Here is a 26,964-nt window from a genome sequence, read left to right on the forward strand (position 1 = left end):
TTTTCGGCTATTTTTTTAGATCTTTTGAAACCCATATATATGTTTTAAATGGATTTAGTGAGCAAACTCAATTCTGATTTTTGTCATGCATTTAGCCGTAATTTAGGCACAACAGGCTTCCTAGATCGGAAATCTCCAACGCACTTTCGCCTTGGATTCCTTCACGACAACATCCCCAAAGACGAGTACCTCGTTGTCGCTGGTAGAAATTAAAACCCGGAAGTTGATGGTAGTGGGGTGAGTGTTGATGAGAAGAGAAAACAAAATTAAAGACGATGAAAGAAGCCTAATCCGTGTTGCCTTGCCTATATACCTATTGGATCACTAGAGTAAGTACAGTTCAAACTTCAGGTAAAAACATGTTTCCCATTTATAGCATTCCGTAGTTTCTCACATATTGCAACAATTCTTTAGTTTTTTACACATTGCAACATTTTTTCATTAGAAACTCAAAGCAACCGGAGAAAGGCAAAAAGGGTGTCAGCTTCAAAACTGATAATTATGGTGTCAAACATATGAAGATAAGAAGCTGTGCGGAAGAAATTGCATGTCACTCTTAAATTTAGATCGCAGCAAACCAATGACCGTCAAAATAAATTTGAGAATACAAAGAATACAACAAGTATTGGGTTTGGGTTTTAGCATTGCATAAAGATCATTAGACAACTTGCGTGTAAGGACCATGTTAAGAGCAATTTAAGACTTAAGTCGCTGACTTAATTTAGTCTAGCTAGAAAGCAAAGGTTGATGAGGAGATTAATGTTGTCAAGCCATTCATTCATGCTTGCATGGACGATACATAATTTTCCTTGAAAGCATCATCAATGAATGTCTATGGCGACATGAATCTCCTGATCAGCTGCCGCTCTTAGACTAAACCCAAGTCAGAAATTTTTGTCTGAACTTGCTCTTGACTTGGCCTGAACACTCAAGTTGTCTTATGATCTTCACACAATGCTCAAACCCAAGCCACAGCTTGTTGTACTCTTTGCATTCTTAGAATTATTTTGATGTTCATTGATTTAGATCTGGCCTGGATTTTTCCATGACAGCTTCTTTAAAGACCAACTGTTTTTCTTTCCCTAAAGAAAGTAAATCTTAAAACAGCTGCAAACTTGGAAGTAGGGACCGAGCAAGTAGTTAAAATGTTAATTCAAGAATGGAAAGTGTCGTATACAGCAGATTCGGATTTTACTTTGGTATTTCCCATTGATGTAGCTATGATTACACTTACTTCAAGAGCTCTCTCTTGCCTAAATACCCACAGGATTAACATTAAGCCACTAAGATATACGATTAACAGTTATAATGTTTGCCTAAATAGCTTTTATCTTTTCAATGTATGTAGCTCCCTGGTGCGTCATAGTGCGGTATATGGCAGCGATAGTACGAGGGAAGAACATTTGCCTAACTCCCTCTGATTTAATTATGGGAAAGATGATGCCTGAAGCACTCTGTGAAAAGAGCAAAATATCAAAAATCAATCTAACTTTGCCATGTTGTGTATAGTAGAAGCACTCTCGTTTCAGAGGATGAGAACCACATACCAAGATGATCCTAGATCCAAGCCGAAAGCTTTTAATCGTAGGAAATGGTAGCATTAGACGACCAACAGCATATATCGCCACAGCAAAAAAGTGAAGTACTAGCCTCAGAGGACTAGGGTTTAAACCAGAGAGCAATGCAACTGGACCAGATGAGCAAACACCTCCAAGTCTAAGATAGTCGAAACAAGCTTCACGCATTTCTGTTTTTGCTTCATTTGAAGATGCTAAAAAGACCTTATACAATGCCTCCGCCAATGTATTAATGGTGGAAGCTACAGGCTGTACGTAGAAGGAGCCACCACATAACATAACTCCATTAAAAAACTTAAATCAACACATAGGAAGTGGCTCACTTTGTCTATAGAGGCTTACTTTGCGTAGAGTGTAAAAGGATTCCATATACTTAGACACTGCTTCTTTGTCATTAAGGTTACGAATTGGCCTCAGAAGATCACGGAGTACAATGATATCTGCCAATGCAACAGTCATCCCACCACCGGTTAAAGGATGTCTCATGTTGAATGCATCACCCAAAAGAAGAGCTCCAGGAGTAGGAACCGGATCAGCTGGCATGCTACGGTTTGGCATAGTTCTGATATTACCTTTCTCAACCGCGGCGATGAATGCTTCACGGACCTCGGTTGGTACCTGAGGTGCAACATATGTTTTCAAATACTTAGCCATTTCACCATTTGCAATAGGAGGAAGTTTTTGACCCGGTACATCGACTAAGCAACGGACTTCTGAACTGCTTATGGGATACATTAAAATAAGTGATGGGTCACCGAGAACAACATGGCCATGATTTGCAAATGGAAGTTCACAATTGTCCAAGACAAGACCCACAAAAGTAGATGGCACATCCACCTTAGGTTTGCAAAGAGAGCGACGCAATTTGGAGAAACAACCATCACATACAATAGTGAGAGGAGCATATGATCTAAGCTCATCTCCCTTCTTTGTTCTGTATTGAACACCTTTGATGATTGTCGTCCCGTTTTCTTCAAGCAACGACGTGACTGTTCCTTGTTCCAGACGTACACTGAATCACAAAACAAAACATTAGAGCAAGCAGCGTACCAACAGGTAGATAGATGCAAGTATATCAATATAAGATTACTTTGGAAGAGAAGCAGCTTTTTCTCGCATTCTCTGCACAAATCTCCCATTATGGAAACCTCTCCCGGCTACATCTGAATCAAACGTTTCCAAGGGGTAAGAAAGTTTAGTATACTTCCCATCTTTGAAGAGAGCATAACCAAGAAGTCGTTGAGCATCAATGTTCTTCACACAGTCTACAATCACATAACTAAACTATCAAAATTGAAGTATATAGTAAATATATAAGACAGTTAAAAAGCTCATTGGTGTCTCTAGCTTCTAGCTACCCTCAAGTCCAAGTTCGATTAACTTCAAGTAACCACCAGGTTGAAGCAATTCACCGACGATTCTGTCTTGTTCAGACAAGTCTCTTTCAATGACATGAACTCTTCGTCCTTCCTTCAACAAAACCCACACAAAAGTCCAAACATTCAGAGACAAGAACTTTACGTCTTGAACACAAACAACACTGAGTTACTCTCAAACTGTTTCAGTTAAGGACCAAGAAACAAGCATTTGTATCTCCAAAATGTTATTAAAACTAAGATCACACCATTTCTGTGATCCAAAATCAAACTATTAATTTACTAAGCCGGTTTGATCTTAATATCTAGAGTATGCAATAATTTCCTAATTACATCAACAATAATTGTTATTAACAATTCTAAAAAAAAAAAGTTATATATTTAGATATATTAATTTATAAAGTATTAATTTATAAAGGGTTTGTGACTTGCCTGGGCGAGAGTATGAGCAAGAGCAGCACCAGCAACACCAGCTCCGACGATGATCACATCGGTGCCTGAGCCGGAGTCATCCTTTCACGATACGGCGTCGTTACGGGAAACAACGAGTCTACGATTCTTCTTACTCACGGCGGCGCGTTTGTGTCTCTCCTCCGTCTTCGCTCTCCGGCGGCGAATGTAGGTGGCTCCGGTGGTGGATCGACGATTAGAGAGCGAGAATCGAAGGGAGAGACGAAGATCTGTGCAGGGAAGTGAAGATCTGAGAGGACGAAACAGTGGAAGGTTCTTGATTTCGACTGATTTCATAATTTTTTTTCAGATCAGCTAAAATATTTTGTTTATTTAATACTACTGTTAATTAATATATTCTTAATTGTTGGCAATTTTATATAGTACTACTAGTTTACACATTAAAATAAAAAATTAGAGTCTATCATTACCAAAAACACACTCACTCAGTTTAATGTCACGTAAAAGTTGTCTTTCTGTTTCTTAAAAGTGTCGTGTTATATTGTCAATGTGATTTTCTAAACCAGTTTTCATTTTTTATTTTTTTTTTAGCCCAAAACTATTTTCTTGGATTGTAATCATTATTATTTGTTTAATTATTTATTACATAAGAGCATATCTAATTATAAATTTTGTTAATTTATGTGAAATGTGTTAAAGTGCTATTTAAAAATAAAAATAAGAAAAGAATATTAAATATATATACTTTTTTTTGGTTGGCTGCTTTTCAGAAAACTTTTTGATTTAATCAAGAAAATTAGGTGTAGCTATTATACATTTTTTTTGGGGTCAAAATCTTATGATTTACTAGTATTGCTTTAACCCACATTTATAATATTTTTTATGTACCTACAATCATAATTAAATCAACTCAATTTTTATCTATGTTTATTATATATTCTTTAGTTTTATTATTAAAAATATAGGTATTCTTTTTAATGAAAATCTCAATTATGTGGACCAATGATGCGAATGCTTCCTATTTACAAACACAACCAAATTGCTTAGTCTTTAATCCTTTACCAGATTGAAGTATCGAACATTATGAGAATACAGTTCAATTAGTCTATATATCCTTTAGTATTATTGAAATTTTAACTTGTTTAACATAGAGTTATGTTGTTCTATGTACAAATACTCTAATAATGAGTTATGTTGGAACAGAAAAATCACTATGTCCCAAACACATAAAAAGAAAATGAATGCTTTGACGAAGAAATATATTAAAGTTAAACAAAATCTCAAATCATCTTATTTTATGTACATAAAAACTATTATAAAGTTAACAATTTTCGAGTTTTTGACCAAACCCAAACCAAAGTCTTAAAACCGGACATATAGCCTCCACACAACAGCTCCATAGGTCTAATCTAAATTCTAAAGTCTAACCCTAACGGCTAAAACTAAAGACCTAATTAAAATATCACGTGTCATGTGGCATCGCCTGCGAGAGCGAGACCCACGGACCACGACAACCAATGAACTTAAACGTGATCTACTTTACTTGTACACCAAAAGGTCCAAAACGTACGTGAATTACCTTTTTACGTATATTTTAGCTCATAGTATTTCTGATTAATTAATATCTTGAAGAATCTCTATATTTAGATGATGTTTTCTTCTTCACTCACTCTGCAGATCTTAATTTGTGCATTTCGCTGTTATAGATGATCAAAATGTGCATTCTACACGGGCTCTATTAATTAAAATGTTTATTATTCTAAATTTTTATTTTGTCACTTGATTGACAAAAACAAAAGAAAAAGACTTTATACGAAAAAGAAAATTATGTCATTTACAAAACTTAAAAATATTATTAAATATACTAATAAGAAATATTATAATTAACAGAGACTAAAAACTTATTAATCACTACAACAAATTTGGAGAAAAATATTATTTTTTTACTAATTTGTGAAAATTAATAAGACAAAAAAAGAAAGTACATAATCAATAGAAATTACTAAGTCGCATAATTTAAAACTTTAAACCAAATGGCAATGAATAAACCTGTCAATTACTTATATACTAAAAAATTGTATGACTTATTGAATATCTACCGAAGAGTCATTGTGAAGCCCATCACTTACTATTTAAATGCCAACCTTTCGAGGTTCATCTTTAAGTGCAAACAGCAAACGAGGAACCCAACTTCTCCTTTAGAAGCTAATACAAATAACCTTTAAGAACAGATACGCAAACAATGACTATTCGACTAATCTCATAATGGAAACAAAAATGGAATGAGAGTAGTAAAACAGAATTTACAATGTTCTTCAACTTAAGAATCATTAACTATATAGATCAGATGCTCATTAGTCATAACCTTCCTGTTCCTGATAAGACGATGTGCTGATGTTACATACAATGTCCGTTTTATAAAAAGTAGTAATAAAAACTTAACCCAAGAGAACAACACACAATGGCCCATGTAACTAAAATCCTGGGGTACACCGGAGAAGACTATTAGACGGTCCAAATATAATTGGGAACCACGTGAATCTGATAGATATTTGATACTCCACTCAATACTATATTTATTTCAATACGACAATTCTCTAACTTCTTTCAGACTAAAATCTCACTTAAAGTATACCCCATCTTTCCTTTGCAACGTTTGGTAAATTCCTTGACATTTTAGGTTGTATAATTCTTTAAAAATGTTTGCCAAAAAAAAAAAAAGATATATTTTAAAATAATTTCAAAAAAAGAACATCTTTGATGTATTAATTTCCAAACTAAGTATGCTTAATTTTAACTTTTAACATAACTGTTTATTAATTAAGTCATATAGCGGATTAAGAAACCGAGATGTTTATATTTACAAAAAGCAAAAAGCAAATGAAAATTCCTTTCTTAGGGTTTGAAGTTGAAATATAGGAGTAGAGGAGACATGTCTCACGTGGTGTCCACATGTCTTTTATCTTTAAAGAGTTCATTGCTTGCCTTGCTTCCACTATAATATACTTACTATTTTCTTCATATCACAAAAGTAACCACAAATTTATTAAAAATACTACACCTGATTTCCAAAATTTAAATATGAAATAAAATCACAATCAAAATTTTTCTCATCTGATTTTTCCTCTTTTTTCTTAATCAATTATTATCATAAACAAACATGAATAATTTTTTTATCCGTAACCATGCAAACTATTTTTATTTTGGTATCAAACTATTAATTACTGTTTTTTCTTACTTATTATAATTTTTTTTTTATCACTTTGTATCACTGATTATAACATACTCCTATGTAGTAAAAAATACTACTCCCTCTGTCTCATGAAGATGGATGTTTTGAGACTTTTACACATATTAAGAAAATTTTTAGTTTTTGTTTGTTAATTAATTTATAATTACTTTTTGGTAGAGATAGAAAATATAAACCAATAACAATTCAAAATTTTTAATATTTTAAATGATTACTTCTTGAAGTTTGCAAAACATCAATCTTTGTGGGACAAAAATATATCCCAAAATATCAATTTTCTGAAAGACAGAGAGAGTATCTAGTAACATGTCCGAGATCTTGATTGTGTTTTTCGGTACCATTCTTTGTCTCCACCCAAAGCTTATATGATATCTCTTTCACTCCCCCAATTATTACTTATTATTGTTTTGTTTTAATAAATAAATAGTATCTTTTACTATTATATAAAAGCAAAAAAATTTTTTAAAAAAATATCAACAGTATAAAGAAAATAAAAAACTTCTCCTCGTTCTTCTCCCTCTGTCTCTCTCTCTCTCTCACAGACTCTGAGCTCAAGCGATTTCATCCCATGGGAAAAATCTCTGAAGTGATTATTTAGCACTCTTTTTTTTTTTTTTTTTTTTTTTTTTTGTCTCCTTCTGAATCCATTTTTATGGATCTTGGAGTTCGTGTTTCGAGTCATGAAACCGGGTCTTCTCCTCCGGGCCAAACCGAACTCGGATCTGGTTTCATCAACAACAACAAGCAAGAAAGATCCGGTTTCGATGGTGAAGATTGCTGGAGAAGTTCAAAGCTCTCAAGAACATCATCAACAACTGATGGCTTCTCTTCTTCTTCAACCTCTGCCGCAGCTAAAACGCTGTCGTTTCATCAAGGCATCCCTCTACTGAGATCTACCACTATTGATCCTCGTAGGGGACAAGAACATATGCTTAGCTTCTCTTCTGCTTCGGACAAATCCGATGTCTCACCTTATCTTCAGTACTGTAGAAACTCAGGTCTGAAATAGTAATAAAATACTCTGTTTTTTCTTTTTTTTCTTTCTTTTTTTTTGATTCTTTCTTTTCATCTAAAAGATATTTACTTTCTTGAAACTCAGATAATGGGTTTTGCTTAAAGTTAGATTTAAAGAAATGGGTTTATTATGTCTAAATTTAAAAATCATCATATGGTTTTCTTTTTTATTAAGAGTTTGATTTAGTGAAATGGGTGGTGACACAGGATATGGTTTAGGAGGGATGATGAACACAAGCAGCATGCATGGAAACTTGTTGACAGGAGTAAAAGGTCCTTTTTCACTGACTCAATGGGCTGAGCTAGAGCAACAGGCTTTGATCTATAAGTATATCACAGCCAATGTCCCTGTGCCATCTAGTTTACTCCTTTCTCTCAAGAAATCTTTTTTCCCTTATGGTTCTTTGCCTCCTAATTCTTGTAAGCTCTCTTCCTTTATCTTTAATTTTTTAAAGATTTGAAGTTTCGATTCCTTTTTAGCTCCAATACGTTAGCCAAGAATCCACTTTATGCTATCTTTTTTTAAGTGGAATGTTGTTTGTTGCCTGCCCATTGGGTGCTTTTATGAGATCATTCTTTTGTTTGGTGTGTGTGTTTATATGTAGTTGGATGGGGCTCTTTTCATCTGGGCTTTTCCGGTGGTAACATGGATCCCGAACCAGGGAGATGTCGCCGGACAGATGGAAAGAAATGGCGGTGCTCGAGGGATGCTGTTCCCGATCAAAAGTACTGTGAACGACATATTAACAGAGGCCGCCATCGTTCAAGAAAGCCTGTGGAAGGCCAAAATGGCCACAATACTAATGCTGCCGCCGCTTCTGCCGCTGCTTCTACCGCTGCTTCAGTGTCCAAAGCAGCGGGGACTTCGGCTGTTGCTGCTATGCGTGGATTAGATAACGTCAACAATAGCCTTGCAGCTGCTGTTAGAACTCATCATCATGCCAATACTAATCAATCTACAGATTCTTTGGCTACCAGGTGAAAACGTTTGAAATCTCTCTTTTTTTTATTTTTGTTTCTTGCCTTTTTGATATAACATATCTGCATATTCCTAAGTTTTAATGTTCATACCTTTTATCAACTTTTTTTATTTTGTTTTCTCTTCTTTGCCCTATGAGTAAGAAGAAGTAGACCCACCAATTCATTATTACTACATCTTTTATGATTGTGACCCCTCCTTATTAATTGAGGCTTAGGATTCTATTTATTTGGATTTTTTTTGCTTTTATGAAACTGTTTACTCTCTCCTTTTCTTGATGATTCAATGATGCACAAAATTAACAATACAATGGTTACTTGTGTTGCATTACAGGGTTCAAAATTCTCGTGCGGCTTCGGTTTTTCCTACCGCGATGAACTTACAACAGAAGGATCCTCATCCGAAACAAACCAATAATAATAATCCTTTTGAATTCGGACTTATCTCTTCTGACTCGTTACTAAACCCTTCGCACAAGCAAGCCTCCTATGGGAACTCCTCAAAAGGCTTTGGATCGTATCTTGACTTCAGTAACCAAGCGAAGCATTCGGGTAATCACAACAATGATGATTCTTGGCCTGAAGAGCTGAAATCAGATTGGACTCAGCTCTCAATGTCAATCCCCATGGCTCCATCTTCCCCTGTTCAAGATAATAAACTACCACTCTCGCCTTTAAGGTTATCGCGTGAGTTTGACCTTGGATTAGGCGTTAACACCGAGTTTCTTGAGCCTGGGAAGAAGGCGAATAACTGGATACCGATCTCCTGGGGTAACAATAACTCCATGGGAGGTCCTCTTGGTGAGGTACTAAACAGCACGACGAATAGTCCCAAGTTTGGTTCTTCTCCAACAGGTGTCTTGCAAAAGTCGACGTTTGGTTCTCTTTCTAACAGTAGCTCCGGAAGCAGTACTGTCATTGGCGATAACAATAACAAGAACGGCGATGGAAAGGATCCGCTTGGCCCGACCACACTAATGAACACTTCTGCTACTGCTCCTTTGTGAAACCCAAATGACAATGGCGAAAACAAAACACTCTGTTTTCCTCTGTTTCTGTTTTTTCTCTTACATGGTGCATTGTGTTGTTGTTGTTTTCTTTTCTATATATAAAGTCAGAAGAAACTAAGGAAAGATGAGAAGAGAGATAGGGTTTTGTTTTTTTTTTTCTTCATAATCTTTGTTCTTTGTTTTTCCTTAAAGACCCGTTTCTTCTCCATCTTTCTCATTTCTGAATCCATGGATTTATTTGCTCAAGCCACTGGTTCATCTTTGTTCACAATGATCTCTGTTCTTACAAAAAAAAAAAACAGCCATCTAATGTATTTTTAAAACAAGTGACTAATAATTAGAAAACCTATAGTTCTACAATGTCTAAAAATTGTGATCAGTACGTATGAAGAGGTTTCCTAGTTGCAGACAAGAGGCAACATTGTTTGTGGATTGGAATTTGGAACATAGAACACTTCTCCAAAACAACTGTCTCCAACTTTAGTTTTTTTTTTTGGGGTTCTGTTTCTCCGCTTTTGGGGTCCCTTAACTACTTTTTGCACTTCTCTCACTAACCCTACCTAAACTTATTCCTGTTTTTGTTTTTCTAAAAAATTTATAAAAAGAGTGGTGGAGGACCAACCTCTCAAATTTATGGATGGTCCATACGATTTTAATTTGGATTCTTTGTATATTTTTTGGAGATTTTATTCTAAAGACGTGGCATGTGTGGGACGATCCAGACACTTCCACTTGCATCAGACACGACAATTCTTACCGAATAAAAATATCTCAATAGATGCCTTACGAGTACAGTATTGTAGTATTAGATAGTTTGGAGTGAATAATCTTTTTGCTTACATTAACTAGTAAACTAAGTTCTTTTTATTTTTAATATTACTATAAATCTTTCAGTCCAAAAAAATAATATATTTAAAAAAATAAATTAAGAGTTTATAATTTCAAAGTTAGATTTCTTTTTTCTACCAAAAAAAAAAAAGTTTGAATTTCTTTTATTTTCTTTTACTTTTTAGTTTTTAGTTTTTAGGGTATCATAATATTTTTTATAAACTAAATTTAGAGTAAAATAACATAAATAATTTTCAAAGAATGTTTTTTATTAGTTTTATTTTTCAAAATTACTTCAAACTAAAACTAAACTTTAAATTACTCTAGTTTGTATCATAATATTTTTTTTATAAACTAAAGTTTTTTCGGAGCCCGATCGGACTAACCCCGTAAAACCCTATAACCTGAAAATCCTGATTTTTTTTGAACATATCACGATTGGGCCGAGCCAGTCCACAGGCTTTGCCCTAATTTACATGCCTACTAGTAGTGAGTGACTAGTGAGACTGTGAGAGAAGTCTTTAAGATTCAATTGGATTGGTTAGGCTGTTTATACATATTTTTTCGCCCAACTAATGGGCTTTGATAATTGTGATCAAGAGGCCCAAATGCGAAACAACGGCAAAAACAAAGTCCATCATCTAAGAGAGATCCTCTCAAAAGAGTGACAGATATATAAAAAAAAAATACTTCGTTTTGATCTGAACTTTTTTTTTTCTTTTCTTTCTAAATTTTGTTTTTTTGGGTTTTAAAGCATTTGATGATGATTGATGATCAATGATGGATTCTGCTGAAGCTGTCTGAGAATCAAAATCTGCCTCATCTCCAAGAATCTTCGTCTTAGATTCTCTTGTTCCGACATAAGCCGATCGTTGTCCGTACTTATCAGTCCCATGTTGTACAAAACGATCCGGAGCCGGTTCCCGAGTTCCCTGTTTTCTAAACCGAGCCGGTTTGCTTCTTCTTTTAAATTCTCAATGTGTCTCTGTTTACGCATCCTCGACCGCTTCGCTGATTCACGGTTTGATTCCATACGCTTCCGTTTACGGTCTTCAGTCACCTGCAAAACCGGACGGTTCAATTTCGTCCGGTTATGGTCCGTGGCGTTAATCCGGGTTCTCGTGTTGTCCGAGTCCAATTCATCGGATGTAGGACTCGGTACGCCGTGGAAAATGTCGGAATCATCAGAACCGGAGTTCGTTTTGATGGAACCGATACAAGATTCGTCGAAACCGTTAAAATCGATGTTAATCTTGACGGTGTCGGATTCACCAGTACATGGACTCGGTACCGCCGGTTCGTGATGGATAGTAGAGAAGAAGAGATCGGTAAAGCCGTCCAATTCCCAAGGAGTGAATCCGGTCTGGAAATCAGATATTTGGTTAACCAAACCCGGTTCAGTAAAGGAAAAAGCCGGTAGAGTAGACATCATAATGACCGGGTTCGTAAATTGTTTTAAATTAGAGAGATGGGAGAGAAGAGGAGGAGAAAAGGGAAGAATTGAATTGAAGGAGGCTGGAATTTAAAGAAAATTCATAAGGATATTTTGGTCATTTAAAACAATACGATGTATGGCCGTATTTTTATACGTATTAACGACTTTTGAGTCATGTGGCACTATGTGGGGTTTAGTATTTTTCAAACGACTTTTTATAAAAGTAGAAAAATATTTTGTGGGACACCAATGGGCTCTCGGTTAAGGTCACTTTCTGAAAATAAAGTAAGATTAAAACTGCTAAACCAAATGTTTGTTATATATATAGCTTAGTGATGAAGAAACAGTCCATATTTAACACATGCATTGTCCATTCGTCTAATTTGTCGCCATGCATTCAAATCTAGATTTAGACCCAACAAAAAAAAGGGGTTAAATAAATTTTATATATACTTTGAGGCTCAAAATTAAAGAATATGGTTTCTAATAGAAACTTTCTATGGTATAATTATATGTGAAGTGAGTGGTGGTTGATAGGAGAAAAATAAACAAGCATTTCAATCAACATGTTTTTTTTTCTTCTAAATTCTTATTCAACATAGTAAAAAATTATATTCCCTAAGTTTTACTAAATCCAACTTTTTATTTTCTATTTCTTTGTATCAGAAAGTTTTTTTTGTTTTCTTTTCCCCAAAATGTTTGAGTCAGTTGTTCATATGATTTTATACTTTACAAAAAAAAATCAGGTTTTCAGATCACTTTGGAAAAACATATATTAGTTGGTGCTTGGTACTGGTGTAACTACCAACTAAATATTTTCTCAATAAGTAATTTTCTATAATCAAAGTGATTTTTCCAAACTGACAATGACTCTAATTGGAATCCAAGAACAATAATGGTATGAGGACAAAATTTAATTGGAATTAAGGAAAGATGATTTTATGTTTAACCAAAAAAAAAAATTAAGAACGAAAGAGAATCTTACTAAACAACTAATACATCCAACAACAAATTCATGATAATTGGAAATTAGGATTTGTACACTAATATTTTCGGTTAGTTAGTTTATTGGAAATTAGAAAGAAAATAAAGAAGAGAAAAACTATAGCAACGGCCACATGCAAATCTTCAAAAGTAAAGCAAAAATTAAAATATATTGAGAAAACTTTTATTATATGGTTTGGTAGCATGTTAAATCAACCTTTAATGGCCATAAAGTTGTATCATTCAAATGCTTCCCACATTAACTTTTTTTTTTTCAGTAATCACAATTCTCTTTTTATTACAAAAGAAAACAAAATATCAGTAATATATATTGCTGCTAATTGAATTATTTGAAACCATATAATTAAGTAGGTCAGGTGAGTCTATGTATTTTATGTTATTACATAAATTGCTACATGCATCAACCACACAAATACTTCAAATAGATACTACTATTTACCTCTCGACTCAGATAAAGAATATTATGATATTCACCATTTGAAGGATAAATACTTATTCAAGATAAATGACAAAATAACACTCGCACTCGGTTACACTTACACAAGGTTCATCATTTACAAAACTCTATGGTTGAGATCTAGTCTGCCTAACCTTATCAGCTTTTCTAGGGCCCTTCAACTCCTTAAGCGAAGGATCACTTCTATAAGTTGAACCATCTTTTTAAGTACTACCAAACATTATATTGGACTAAGGATTGTTTGCAAACATAACCTGGAACTCGACCACCCCTTCTTCCCTCTAATTTCTGGATTTTTCGTACAGACATACTGTCATATTCTAACTTGAACGTTCATAATTTATTCCTAATTTATCATTCCATAAGTCATCATGAATTTTGATCACATTATCGTTTCATAAACACATATACCGATGAAATAGATGAGTAAAATATAGATCCCGATCGAAAGAGAAGTTGAGTTGAATCCAGCAAAAATCATATTCTCCAAAGAAAGTAAACTTTTTTTTTTTTTTTTTTTTTTTTTTTTTTTTTTTTTTTAATAAAACTTTATATTAATATTAATGAGCCTTCCCAAAAAATGGGCTTGGCCTTGAAAAATTACATGGTTTCAACAGTTATAAAAAAGAGAGAAACGGAGGACATTGCCGTCGCCGGAAAAAAAAAACGATCGGATCCTGCTGAATGACCTTGAGACAAAAGCTCGAACATGAACGTCGGTGGTTGCAGGATCCACGGCTTTGTGGCGGTCACACCAAATCGGAACCCTTGACAGAAGCAACCAAACTCTGTTTCGGATTCCTCATTGGTGAACCACCTGACCCGCTACAGATCCTCCGACATGCTCAATCAACCGATCTTAGGCTCCGCAAAGTCAGGTCCCATGCCTAGCAACCCGCTCACTCAGATCTAACACGCTTCCTCCAGCTCCGGCGACCACCGCAACTTCAAGGTAGATTTGCTTCAATCCGGTCTGGTGGACACAAAATCATGGCGTTTTACAGAAGATGATGGCTCAATCCATCCTCCATAACCCGGGACCCATGATAGCCCCTAAGGATGCCGAAACATCTAGGTTAACCACCGCAACGATGCAACATTTACCCTCCTGTCTTCCTCCGACTTCCGCCGCAACCACAGCTTCTATTGGAAGGGTGAACCAAGGGAAAGCTCCACCGCGAACAAACGCGGCTTGATCTAGAAGCTTCCCGACCTACCAAACCGAAGCCACAGCTGCATCAGAGGAAGAGAAAACCACGCCTCTGTTGCCGGAGATGCAAACCACCCACCACTGCCTTCCCCTTGTAGATTCAAGGCCTACAATGAAGAACCGCCCAACCTACCTGTCAAAGCCAAATCCGATCTGTAACGTGACGCCTCGGCTGGACGGAGAGAAGTCAGGATCCAGTGAGAGAAACACCAGATCTGACCCCCGGAGCTCACCAAAGAGAGACTACAGCTCTCACTTCTCACCGAAGCCAACGAACCCACCGGCGAATCCTAACACACAGAGTCTTCAGCCCCGATCTGCCGACTCCAGCCACGAACAAGAAGCCTTCCTCAAGCAACTCCTTCGAACCTTCACTAACAGACCCCTCTAACGAAGAGTCCGCTTCACGCGCCGGGACAACACCGGAAACCACCATCAAGAGAGAACCAGACCGGAGACGAAGGACCACCTCACAGAGGATGACGATGACAGAAGAAAAGCCTTCTCCAGTGCCGGAAGGGCAACCGAAGAGGCGGCGGCGCAAAAATTAGGTTTAGGTTTTTTAGAGAGAAGGAAGAGAGAAAGGGGAGAAGAGAGAACTTTTGTTTTATTTTTGAGTATATCTTAAAAACATGTTCCAATTTTTGGTGCATTAATTTGAAGGAAGCAAAGAGTACATGGCTATAACCTAGAGAACATTGGGAAGTTGTTTACATAAGTAGAGGGGTATTACATTGAAGTGTACCAAAGGCTAAACCAGTCTTGAAAATAAGGTGATTGTATTTGAAGTATACCAAAGCTAAACCAGTCTCGAACTATATATATAACATCAACATCGATTTGGATCTGTGTTTGATACATTGCTCCTAATGAATCTGTATTTTTTGGGCAACCACTCCTAAGTCCTAACTAATCTAAGTTAAGTTTTTCACACATAACAAGAAAATATAATAAATTAATTATAATGCATCATTTTTCTGTGATAACGGTTTTTAATAACTCTTAAACCAACAATATGTAATTATAATTTTTATTTTTATTTTTTTGACGATTTGTTTTTGACACGGTTTGGTTAAATATATGTAAGTCACACACCGACCTGTATATACTCTCGCCCATACACGCTTATAAATTTGGTGCGCTCCAACCGGATGATATCAACACCATGTCACACCACACGGGTAGGGACGTGTTTGCTAGTGCGTAAGATTGTTCTCATCGTTCACAAATTTAACATTTGTTTTGTCACTGTTTTTACACAGATTTTTTTTTTTTTTTTTTTTTTTTTTTTTTACAAAAATAAATAGTCATTCACACATAATTTTCATTAAGCATGATATTTGATGTGTTAAAGTGTGTTTTATGTAATTAAAAAACTTTTAAAAATTGTTCGCTCTAATTTTATCGATCATTTTATTTTACTTTATTCAAAATGTTATTATAATTTACTCACAATTAAGTGATTATTATATTTTGATTATACTTATATTAATTTGTACATAGATTATATATGTTTTATTTGCACAAATTTATTCAACGGATTTGTATAATCCTTTTGTTAAATTTGTGCTATCCGTTCTTTTGTCACCATTCGTACTTTTAACACGGATGCAATGTCGACTACACCATATGTCCCGGGTTAGATCCATTGCATCCGTGTGGAACCTATAGTGTGTGTATATATTAGTTTATATCATGTGGTCAAATGATATTTTGCTTGTGTAGGTAGGTGCTTTTGAATAAAATTAAAATGGACTCTACATGCTTTTACAAAATGGAGCATGATCACTTATCATCCCACGTTTCGTACACGGCGCGACTAAATTATTTTTTTGTTTCCTTAATTATCGGTTTGGTCCAAATCCACTACGAACACTATGCACAAGTGTGAAAATATTTAATACAATTTCCACTTCCATTTTCCATCGGTCAAACAAGTCCACCAAAATTAGACTCTCCTAAAAAGAGAAGATGATTTGAGGTTATCAACGTGTGATAAGATCCCCATTTTAGCTTATATATATAATAAATAAATGAACAGAACAAAAATAGATTTTGAAATTTTGCTATAAATTTGAGAATTCAAAGAAACCAAAACCGTCATCTCCTCTCTTTTAAGCATCTCTCCCCCCTTCCAAGAAGATATCGAAAAAATGGCAAACGTCTCCGCCTTGCTCACGATAGCTCTCCTCCTTTGCTCCACGCTAATGTGCACTGCCCGTCCCGACCCAACCTTCACCGTCACTATCACGACTGCTGCCGCGGATCCATGTAACATGGTTAGTCTGATCCACATGCCATGAACCTGTTTCCATACATATATATATCTATACAAAAACACAAAGGGCAAACATATATACATGCATATACTATAGCCATTTTTAGCATGCGCAATTAATTAGTAGATTCATTTAGGTGTATATATGTTTGTATGATATCAGATACACGTTGATAAAAATGTACATGTACATATTATAATAAATATAATGTAATGTATGATTTATATGGCAGGGGAAAAAGATGGAAGGAAAACTAGATGAAATGGCAGAAGAGAACTGTGGTGCCAACGACGAAGATTGCTTAATGAGGAGGTCTTTGGTCGCTCATACTGATTACATCTATACCCAGAAGCAGAAGAATTAAGAATCTTTGATTCTCGCTAATTTATTTCTAACAAACTTTTGGCTGATTGGCTCTCTTGGTGATGTGATTCATGTCAATGTCATCCTTAATCAGTCATTGTTACATAGATCATCAAGATAGTTATGGACCCATGGTTGTGATTATTATAAACTAGAAAGGTATATATGTTTCAGAAGTTTGACAATAAGGAATTGATTAAATCTTAGTGATTTGTAATACCTTATATTAAAAACACATGAAATTCAAGTATCTTCATCATATTGTAAGTGGATTATTTTTTAATCGAGAAAACATGTTGGGTTGTTGATTAATCCAATTGTCGTACGAGACTGCTAAACACAACTGTTTCATAAAATTCCTTCATAAAACTAGGAAAAAATGATATTGTCAAAGAATACTATAAATAAATTTGACGAATTGATATAATATAACATGCTAATCATCTAGTAATAATACATTATGTAATGTATATATGACTATGAAATTGTTTTTATATTACTGAGAGATTTTTTTTGCATTTTCTTTATCAAATGGCTCATTTATTAAAACAATATTATAAAACAAAGTAAATGTAAGAAGAAGAAAAAAAAAACTGAAAGCCTCCATTTGAGACAGAAGGGACCCTTTCTGGTTTTGAAGACTCCCAAACTCAAAAACCCTATCTTCTTCATTCTAAACCCAAACCTCTCTCTCTGCCCAAACAAAAATAAAAATGGTGCTACTACTCCGATATCGATCCTTAACAATAAATCTCACTCCTTTATTAATACCCAAATCTCACTCCTTTCACACTCTCCAATCATTCCGTAACCCAAAGAATCTCATATCCATCCCACGAATCTCATCATCATCATCGACCAATCCAACAACAACAACAACAACGAACCGTTCGATTTCAGATGCGGCCAAGTTCGCAAAGTCTGTTTTGTTCGTACCTCCTGGTGTAGAGATCGAGGAGTTAACAGATGACATGGTCCTTCCGGGCTCCAACATCGTAATCGGACCATTCGCGGGTCATTCACAAATCAAAGAAGTTGAGTTTGTGAAAAGTAGTGCTCGAGCTAGAGATTGTCCTAAAGATGATCGTCCTGAGATTGCGATTTTGGGTCGGTCTAATGTTGGCAAGTCTTCGCTTATTAATTGTTTGGTTCGTAAGAAGGAAGTTGCTCTTACCTCCAAGAAACCCGGTTTGTGTTTTCTCTCAATTTTGATTTTAAATAATCCAAATTTGTTGGTTTTGAAACTCTGAAAGTTTCGATTTTTTTTGTTTGTGGAATAGGGAAGACTCAGCTTATAAATCACTTCTTGGTGAATAAGAGTTGGTACATTGTTGATTTACCTGGTTATGGGTATGTTATTTTGATCTCCTGCTTCTAAAAATTCAATCTTTAGACTAGGATTTGGCATTCTGGTTCATCGGTCTGGTTCGGTTCGGAAATTTTGGAATTGGTGTTTCAGTTTGGAAAATTCCTCAAAGAATTAGTCTGAATTTGGAATGTGTTCATAAAAAAAGTTTCATTTTTTCAGTAATTTTGCTTAGACAGAACCGGTTAACGATAGCTAAATTTTGGTCCGGTTCGGTTGGCTGATTTGGTTTGGTGCCTTGTGGATTTGACTAGTTATGGAAGCAATGTTATAGACAAAAGCAATGTTATTGTTTGATATTGAGACTGTATTTGTGCAGATTTGCTAAAGTATCAGATGCTGCAAAGACGGATTGGTCTGCGTTTACTAAAGGTTACTTTTTGAATAGAGACAGTCTTGTTTGTGTTCTTCTACTGATCGATGCAAGTGTTCCTCCTCAGAAGATTGATCTTGATTGTGCTAATTGGCTTGGTCGCAACAATGTATGTTGTTGGTTATTTTTTTGGCTTTGTTGTTTGTGTGTTCAGTGAAATGATGTTTTGAGGAGTTGTTTTAATTGTTTGTTTGTTTTTGGTTGATTTCAAGGTACCGATGACTTTCGTGTTTACGAAATGCGATAAAATGAAAGCAACAAAAGGGAAAAGACCTGATGAGAACATCAAAGCTTTTCAACAAATCATTAGAGAGAATTTTAAAGTGCATCCTCCTTGGATTTTGACTAGTAGTGTATCCGGTTTAGGCAGAGACGAGCTTCTTCTTCACATGTCGCAGCTGAGAAACTATTGGGATCAGTAGAGAGTTAAATGTTGATCTTGAGACATTGGTTATGTGAAATTGTCAGTTTGGTAATGTAACAGTAACCTTTTGTATTTATAGATAAAAGATCGTTAAAAAAGTCACTACAGGTCTAATTCTTCGGAAACAACATCAAGAATTGCCGAAAACATGGCAAGAATTACAATATCAAAGGAAGCTTTTTGTGTTCTTGCTACCATCTTGAAAGATTTGCAGGACTGAGAAGAGGGAAAGCTTCCCAAAACCGAGCTGATGAAGGTGACAGATCAAACGCGAAAGGATTGTCTTTAGCTGTTATAGTGTCATCGGTAACCTTGAGTGGCTTAGACTCAACTTGATTCACCTCTGGCTCATGGTCTTGTGCACCAGTTAGCCTCTGAACCAACTCCTTGAAGTTAACAGGCTCGACTCTGTAAACTTTAGGATGCATCCGCTGAGCCAAACCTGTTACAGTTTTTTTGCAAGGCTTTGCCGGTTGCTTACGGATCGAATGGAGTGAGGTGTTGTGGTAGTTCTGAGAGAAACATGGCTGTGAAGTAGCTTCCATGGCGATCACAAGTTTCTTGTAATAAACAACAAAAATGAATTGAAGCGAAGTGTCTGTCTTATCTTGATGGCTTTGTGTGTATATACATAAGTATTTATATATGTGTGGACGGCATTGATATGTCAACGTCTTAGTATGAATCTTCTTTTGCGGCTTATTTGGGTTTTTGACTTTTTTAGTGAAATAAATGTGCGTTTATAGGAACGAGATAGGATGATTCATGGAATTTGAAATGTCAACGTGGGTGTGCTAGCTCTTTTATTTTCTTGTTTACTAAATAAATGTTAGGTGAAAAAGCAATGAGAACAATTTTACATCAACATGGTTTTGGCTATAATCCCATTACATTATACTATAACATATCTTTATTTATTTTATTTTTTTCCAACAATTTTAAGAAATATGAAAGTAAAAAAAGAATCTTGAGTCGATAGGTCCACACAACTAAACAAACAAACAAAACTTTTGCTTCCAAAAATGTCAGGTAAAAGCAATAATGTAAAGAGAGTATGCCCATAAGTGATGAGACTCAATATCTTATCTATTAAACTCTGTTTCTTCCGTCCATACAGAGTTTGGCTCGGTCCATGACCTCGGTCTCACCCCAAGTTGGAGAAACAACACCATCTCCATTGCCTCAAAGACATTGCTTTCATCCAAAACCTTGTTCCACACCCCACTCACCACGCAGTAATTGTTGTTATACGGTGCTCGGTGATGATTCACGTGACGTGTCCGTGAAACGAGCAGCCCAATGTCTTGCAACCACACCACAAGAGGTGGAAGCTTGCTCTTGGTTCCATGAGCCCAAGCATGGAACAACTGACAAAACAATACGCAAAACGCAAACGTGCTTACAAAGCCATGAAACACAGGGTCATCAAATGCAAGATCTATTGGGAGAACTGTCAAGGTTGTGCCTCGAGCCAGGAGATATAGGTTGTTTGCAAATTGCCGTTTGGTGATTGTCCAAGGCCACTTGTGGTGATCTTGAGAATCTTCGATATGGGTTCCTACTAGAGGCGTTGAGGAGTCACCGTAGTTATCTGTGGCCCAGTGGTACACACCAGAGCCTAGATCTGCTATGATGTACCCGGCAAAACCGGCTAAAGCTGGTTCGAACCAGAGATTAGAACCAAACGCTCCAATGATGGATTTGGCAAAAGAGGCAAACACGGTAGTGCAGCCAGCTGCAACCCATAGCCGGTGAGTCCATGTGGATTGTAGATTGGGATCGGTTGAGAGAGCAGGATTCACAAGACGTTGTTTAACAACAAGCTTCGTCTCATGGGTAGGCTGAGAGTTGGTGGTGGGGGTAAGCAAGCAGGTGACACGTATATGGAGAAGCCATGGACGGTGGCTTCTTGTTCTTGGGATGTTGTTTGTGATGGGAGATAGAGTGTACTTGGTTTGAAGAGGTGTAGACATTGAAGGAGAGAATACATGTGAGATGATGTGAACGTTATCAAGTTTCTAGATATTTTTCAAAGTTAAAAAAAAAAACGGATAGAGGAAGAAAAAAAAAAAAAAATCATTTAAAAAGATATAATTTCGATCCAAAAAGAGTAAGAAAGGAAGAGATAAAATTTGAATTAATTTATGGAGTTTTATTTTTATTTTTAGTTTATGAAGTTACCAACTTAAAAAATTGCTCGTTAATCCAGATTTTTATTTGTTTGTTTTTTCAAAACAGAAAAATTTAGTAATACAAAAAAAATAGCTAAATAAAATTTTCACTTGGTTTAGATTTACGTAAAAAATGTACTTATTTTCTCAAGCCCACCTTGCAAAGATTGGTATATGTTTGATTGTTGTTAATTTTGTTCGTTTGGATTTTGGGTTGTTATGAGAAATTGGGATTTGAGTAGGAAGAAGAAGAATATGCATTTATATCTTATAAGCACTATATACCAAAGAGTCTTATGGCTTATAAGTTATAAACATTATTTTTTCTTGAGGCTGGACTTCAAACAAATCTACATATTTTTTCCCCCAAAATTTTGAAACCTATTCACTGGCAAACACGAAGGCCTATCGGAGTACTCACTAAATACATAGATATTTTATAGAATTAAAAGACAAAAATCTAGATAGTCACCCATGATGAATTGATGAATTACTCTATCGAAAAGAGAAAAGACATTGGCCTTGAATGGCACCTGATTTTGGTGCAGTTTTTGGCTTTAGATTCTGTAAAATCAACTTTCTATGCCATTCAAGATTTTAAGAAAAGTAGATTTCCTAGTATTTAGGAAAACCAGATTTTGGAAGATTTTAGCCATTTGTTCATAAAATCTAAAAACCACATTTTGTGGGTTTTTCAACGTGACTTTTTCTTTTTTTCTTTTTTTCTTTTTCTAATATATATTTATTCTAATTTCATTATGGAGTTCTCGATGATGATGATAGTAATTTTGCAGTAATGTGTTTTCTATATGCAATAAACGTATGTTTTTTTTCTGCATCATTGTATTTTTTTATTTTTTTAATAAAAATTATAATCATTATTTTATTATTTTTAAAATAATTATTATACATAAAAACCAAAAACTAATCAAGTCACCATTCAAGATTTTGCAAAAACTAAAATCTACAGCAAAAATCAAAAACTAAAAAAATCAAAAACCAAAATCCAAAAGCTAAAAACCAAAATCTAAAAACCAATTAAAAACCAGCAGCCATTCATAGCCATTATTGTTTTCTTTATGCTATATGCCCTACAAATTACAATAATCGCATTTCTGTCAAAGCTCTTTAAACTTTTTCCCTAAACCAAGAATCATTAAATTATTTCAAAAGATTTCGCATTATAGACCTTTCAAATTCATGGATTTCATTATAATAATAATCTCATTATAAAAGCACATCTAATATATAAAAAAACAAAAGCAAAAACACACAATATTTAAAAAAAAACCTAATAAAAATCACCAAGGCTCATCAGGATAATCAAACGGTACAGGTTGAAGAGGGGAAGTCTTGCCTAGATCCGAGTGTACGAAACCATACTTACGCATCACTTGATTATCAGCGAAATTAATGGCTTTGATCATCCCATTCCAACACGTGTCACCATCGTACATCTTGTTATGGTCACCACTACAAGGCTGACACCCCGTGAAATGCGTCACGAACGGCCTCCGTTTGCTACCTTTCCCGCCTCTTTCTCCTTTCAAAAACCGTTTCTCCCGAAACGCAGCGTATCGCTCGCTCACTTTCTCGGCGTGTCGTCTACGCAACGTGGCGTCTTCTCGTTCCATCTCGAGGTACCGTTCCGTTACGTTGGCGAAACCCGGTACGATCTCTAACCAGTACCCTTCGAAATAAAAGTCTCCTTCGAGGTATATCTTGGGATAGTACACTTCTCTGTGTTTGTACAATAAGTAAATCAGAGCCGTTTGATCATCTGACTCTGGGAATAGCTTGTCTTTAAATATTGACCGTTGGATCTGTCCCCATTTTGCATACTCCGGACTCACTGGTCCCATACCTGCAAAGAAATATACTCAAACCAAGTTAACCAAACCGAATCGAACCTTGTTAACTGAATTCCGTTTTAATTTACACTTTAATACCAACCATCAGCAAGAGTAAAAAAAAAACATAAGAAAACTCGGTTAAAAACCACTAAACCGAGCTTAAATTTAACTGTAAATTAACGAAATTACCAAAAAAATTTCATAATATAACAGAAGTTTACTGAAATTAAACCGAAATTACCAAAGAAATTGTTATAATTTAAAAATTAAAGTGAAATTATTGAAATATACCGAAATGTGCCATTCAGCCATTAACCATATTCATACTCTGTAAATCTAACCAGTAAGACAAATCATAAAATCGGGTAACTGGTTCGGTTAAGAGTCAACTGAATTTAAACCGAAATTACCAAAATGTTCTCATAGTTTTCAATATAATTGAATCGAAATTACTGAAAACCAAGCTGTATTGAAATTTAATATAAAATACCAAAAATTGTATCGTAATACTAAATTAAACCAAAATTTGTACTATTTTATAAACCAAACCGGAGTTATTAGGGTTTATGACGGTCCGGAGTCCAAGACCAACAAAACAAAACATAACTTTAATCAAAGGGCCCATACCTGTCCACGTGTCAATGAGCTCCATAGACCACTGACAATTCCTAATAAGAAAAAAGCCGGCGTTTAACGCCGTCCAGCTCCGGTCATTATAAATCACTCCAGGCCAACCATGAACAACGAGGTTATGGTCCTTATACGTTCTCCACGGCGGAGAAAAATCCATATCGGTAAACAAAGCATCAGAATCAACCCACCAGATCCACTCCGCCTCGGGATGAGCAATCATCGCCGCTTTAACCGCCGGAAGCTTCGCCCAATACGAATTCATCTTCGGGTGAAGAAGAGCGTTGCTGTAGAATATATCATGGCCATGGATCCGACAGTAATCGACTTTGTTCTTGAAGAACCGAAGCAGCAAATGGTCTCCGATCGGGTTCTTACACGGCGAAGATTGCGATCCCGTTACCATAACCGTACGATTCTCAGCTCCGGGGATAAACGAAGGGTGTAGATTAAGCCACCGCCTCCGTTTCTCGTCCCAGTTCTTAACCGGTTTTTCGATTGTGTAAGATAGATCCGGGTCGTCGTAGTAAACCGGATCGGTTGGGTCGTGGTTCGTATCGATTCCTTGGTAACATTTGGTGGAGGAGGAGGAGTCATCGGTTTTGACGGTGAGATTTGGGGAGATTGAAGAGAAGGAGAAGAATGACCAGACGAGGATTAGTGACATGAAAGCTCCGCCGAGGAAAAGAACCACGTCGGAGAAACATATCACTGGTTTTGTTCTTGTTCCGGCGTATTTTGCCATCGGTGATGATGTTTTGTAATAATGTTGTGATGATGATGATGTCTCAGGCGACACCATTTACCTTAGAAAAATCTTAGAGATGATGATGATACATACATAAATAATCAAAAAAAATAAAATTTGGGGGACTTTTTGTTGTATAAAAGGAAATAAACTTATATTTTTTTTCAATATAAATGTGATATTTAATCACTCGATTGATATATTTTACTTTAAATGTTAGTAAATTGAAAATTTTAAAATATAGTCAAAAAATTGAAAATTATAAATGTAATGTACTCACTTGATAGTTTTCGTGTTTTGATTGGTAGGTTTAAAATGCCAAAAAAGATGAAATAATTTGGTAGGTTTTATGCAAGAGATAAGGTTTTTATTTTGTCAGAATGACATGTGATAGTGCTTTTGTAAAACCGTAGTACAGTAAACTTGAACAACGGACCGGGTCGGTTCACCGACACTGTTAAAATAGGATTGGTGTTGGTGGTTACGTGTCGGTGTCCGGTTAAAGCAAGGGCACGTGAGTTTGCTGCGATAATTTAGGATGCAGCAAGATTACACCCGCAATTTCTTGCTTAAATTGTTGAAAAATTGAGTTTAATTTATATAAAAAAACAAAGGTATAGGTAGTATATTGTAATGGACCAAAAATACTGAATAAAAACATTAGTTTATGACCGAGTAGCTCATAGATAAGTCACGAAGAGCGCACCTTTTTGTGCCCATCACACAATTAATGAGGAGGCACTATATACGGAGCCATGATATGATTAATTTATTTCGTATACCCTAAGGTTAAATTAAACACAACATGAAAAGCTTTATACATACCGACATGCATTTTACAGAGTTGAGTAAAACTGTAAACCTTTATTCATATGTCATGGCGCTTGAGAAAACAGATCCTGATGTTGATAGTTAAAATAAGTTAAAGAATACGTCGGTGACAATTATTAACTAACAGAGCTATCAATTACTAGCAACTTTAAAAGCCTTGGTACTTTTTTATACTTCATAGAAATAGAAAAGATGCTAAATGATTGTAGACTAGATCCTGTTCTTTTTCAAGTCTGCTGGAGGAGCGACAACGACATATAAAATAGTCAAGAAGAGTCTTATTGTTGTGAAAAAGAGTCGTTGTTATTGTGGAGAAGAGTCGCCGTATTGTTAAAATGAGCTTTCGTGACAGCTCCTGAAAAAACCGGCGATCCCTTTTTTTTTTCAGCGACATTTTTCTCACTGAAATACACATGTCCCATCATCTTTTTTCGTTGTTGTTGTTGTTTTGATTTTTAATTTCTATTGCCGTTATCGTTTTCGTCTGTCGCGATCGCTGGATGAGCGACTTGAAAAAGAACACGGCCGTTACATCTACTATAAATATGCAGTTGGATATTACTGCGTGGATGTACCACAATGGGTGGTTGGTTAGTGAACTTAACACAAGAGGTTGTTGGAAATGTTTTACACTAGGGGAGTGTTGCATTTACCGGACATTGGTAAATCAATTTTGATATGGATCTGTATGTTCTGATTAAGAACTTCGGATAAGAAGCTTTAATTTGTTTTGTCAAAACATCAGAAAGGATAATTATAAATGAAAAATATTGGAAAATACGTTTTACTAAAACATGTCATAAATACATGTGAGACAAGATAAGATGTATTTTGATTTACCGCCATATTTTATATAGCTTAAATTCTACAAGATAGACTAACTTTAAGATAAAACGTAACTATGAACCTTTTATTTTCTTTTTCAAAAAAAAAAAAAAAGTCTCTATGAACCTAGATTTCAAACTTGTGGAATCTCCGAAAACATCGGACATGCACGAACGGTATAATAGTACCAAGGCACCAACGACAACACCAATATATAAACAAATTTGATCAGCTGAAACACAAGATAACGACATGCTCCCTTGCACAACCAAAATAAATTAAAGCTCCAAAAACACAATACGAACAACGCAACATAAAAATAAATTCTGTTTTTTCCTTTTTTCTTTTCCTACTCATGCATCTTCAACTAAAAAGTGCACATTACTCTCTCAAGTAACAAATAAGCTTTCAAATCACATTTGAAAATGTTTTCTACTTCCACAGGAAAAAGGGATTTTTTTTTTTTTTTTTTTTTTTCTTGTTTATCCTTGTCAAACTCTAGTTTATGTATCCCATTTTTCCGAATATCTTCATAAGTAATTTTCCTTCG

The 26,964-nt window shown here is 35.4% G+C and overlaps 7 protein-coding genes and 1 pseudogene across 21 annotated transcripts; 3 read left to right on the forward strand and 5 right to left on the reverse strand.

Moving 5' to 3' along the window:
- Positions 1–1,137: 1,137 nt before the first annotated feature.
- Positions 1,138–3,826, reverse strand: LOC104713725 (squalene epoxidase 2, mitochondrial-like). 13 transcript variants are annotated; one of them, XM_087467854.1, is made up of 8 exons: positions 3,386–3,775; positions 2,936–3,047; positions 2,668–2,842; positions 2,415–2,589; positions 2,150–2,195; positions 1,920–2,017; positions 1,548–1,826; positions 1,138–1,454 (listed from the first exon to the last, which is right to left on the reverse strand). In XM_087467854.1, the coding sequence occupies exons 3-8, from the start codon at positions 2,694–2,696 to the stop codon at positions 1,317–1,319; spliced, it is 765 nt and encodes a 254-aa protein (XP_087323980.1). In that variant the 5' UTR covers positions 2,697–2,842; positions 2,936–3,047; positions 3,386–3,775; the 3' UTR covers positions 1,138–1,316. The 13 variants fall into 13 exon arrangements, with proteins under 13 accessions (XP_087323980.1, XP_087323977.1, XP_087323976.1 ...); XM_087467851.1 differs by having other exon boundaries at positions 1,920–2,195; XM_087467850.1 differs by having other exon boundaries at positions 2,150–2,589.
- A 3,258-nt stretch (positions 3,827–7,084) lies between these two features.
- LOC104713726 (growth-regulating factor 1) lies at positions 7,085–9,862 on the forward strand. 2 transcript variants are annotated; one of them, XM_087464406.1, is made up of 5 exons: positions 7,085–7,282; positions 7,368–7,612; positions 7,836–8,048; positions 8,234–8,606; positions 8,941–9,862. In XM_087464406.1, the coding sequence occupies exons 2-5, from the start codon at positions 7,543–7,545 to the stop codon at positions 9,611–9,613; spliced, it is 1,329 nt and encodes a 442-aa protein (XP_087320532.1). In that variant the 5' UTR covers positions 7,085–7,282; positions 7,368–7,542; the 3' UTR covers positions 9,614–9,862. The 2 variants fall into 2 exon arrangements, with proteins under 2 accessions (XP_087320532.1, XP_010429218.2); XM_010430916.3 differs by having other exon boundaries at positions 7,087–7,612.
- A 1,089-nt stretch (positions 9,863–10,951) lies between these two features.
- LOC104713729 (uncharacterized) lies at positions 10,952–11,933 on the reverse strand. The gene has a single exon (XM_019230166.2). The coding sequence runs from the start codon at positions 11,874–11,876 to the stop codon at positions 11,193–11,195; it is 684 nt and encodes a 227-aa protein (XP_019085711.1). The 5' UTR covers positions 11,877–11,933; the 3' UTR covers positions 10,952–11,192.
- A 4,699-nt stretch (positions 11,934–16,632) lies between these two features.
- Positions 16,633–17,505, forward strand: LOC104713730 (phytosulfokines 2). The gene is made up of 2 exons (XM_010430918.3): positions 16,633–16,830; positions 17,063–17,505. Exons 1-2 carry the CDS (start codon positions 16,705–16,707, stop codon positions 17,192–17,194), a joined length of 258 nt encoding a protein of 85 aa, XP_010429220.1. The 5' UTR covers positions 16,633–16,704; the 3' UTR covers positions 17,195–17,505.
- A 256-nt stretch (positions 17,506–17,761) lies between these two features.
- On the forward strand, positions 17,762–19,969 carry LOC104713732 (GTP-binding protein At2g22870). The gene is made up of 4 exons (XM_010430920.3): positions 17,762–18,381; positions 18,474–18,543; positions 18,879–19,041; positions 19,145–19,969. Exons 1-4 carry the CDS (start codon positions 17,907–17,909, stop codon positions 19,352–19,354), a joined length of 918 nt encoding a protein of 305 aa, XP_010429222.1. The 5' UTR covers positions 17,762–17,906; the 3' UTR covers positions 19,355–19,969.
- LOC104713731 (VQ motif-containing protein 29) lies at positions 19,401–19,901 on the reverse strand. The gene has a single exon (XM_010430919.3). It carries the CDS (start codon positions 19,899–19,901, stop codon positions 19,548–19,550), a length of 354 nt encoding a protein of 117 aa, XP_010429221.1. The 3' UTR covers positions 19,401–19,547.
- Positions 19,970–20,210: 241 nt separating the features above from the next.
- On the reverse strand, positions 20,211–21,620 carry LOC104713733 (fatty acid desaturase 4-like 2, chloroplastic pseudogene; annotated as a pseudogene). The gene has a single exon (XR_015565821.1). The product of XR_015565821.1 is annotated as a fatty acid desaturase 4-like 2, chloroplastic pseudogene (transcript).
- A 1,093-nt stretch (positions 21,621–22,713) lies between these two features.
- Positions 22,714–25,150, reverse strand: LOC104713734 (putative glycosyltransferase 7). Its single transcript, XM_010430922.2, has 2 exons — positions 24,008–25,150; positions 22,714–23,391 (listed from the first exon to the last, which is right to left on the reverse strand). The coding sequence occupies exons 1-2, from the start codon at positions 24,810–24,812 to the stop codon at positions 22,829–22,831; spliced, it is 1,368 nt and encodes a 455-aa protein (XP_010429224.1). The 5' UTR covers positions 24,813–25,150; the 3' UTR covers positions 22,714–22,828.
- Positions 25,151–26,964: the final 1,814 nt, after the last annotated feature.

The sequence above is a fragment of the Camelina sativa genome, chromosome 9 (genome assembly GCF_030686135.1).
Source record: "Camelina sativa cultivar CO46 ecotype springtype chromosome 9, ASM3068613v1".
Lineage (NCBI taxonomy): Eukaryota > Viridiplantae > Streptophyta > Magnoliopsida > Brassicales > Brassicaceae > Camelina > Camelina sativa.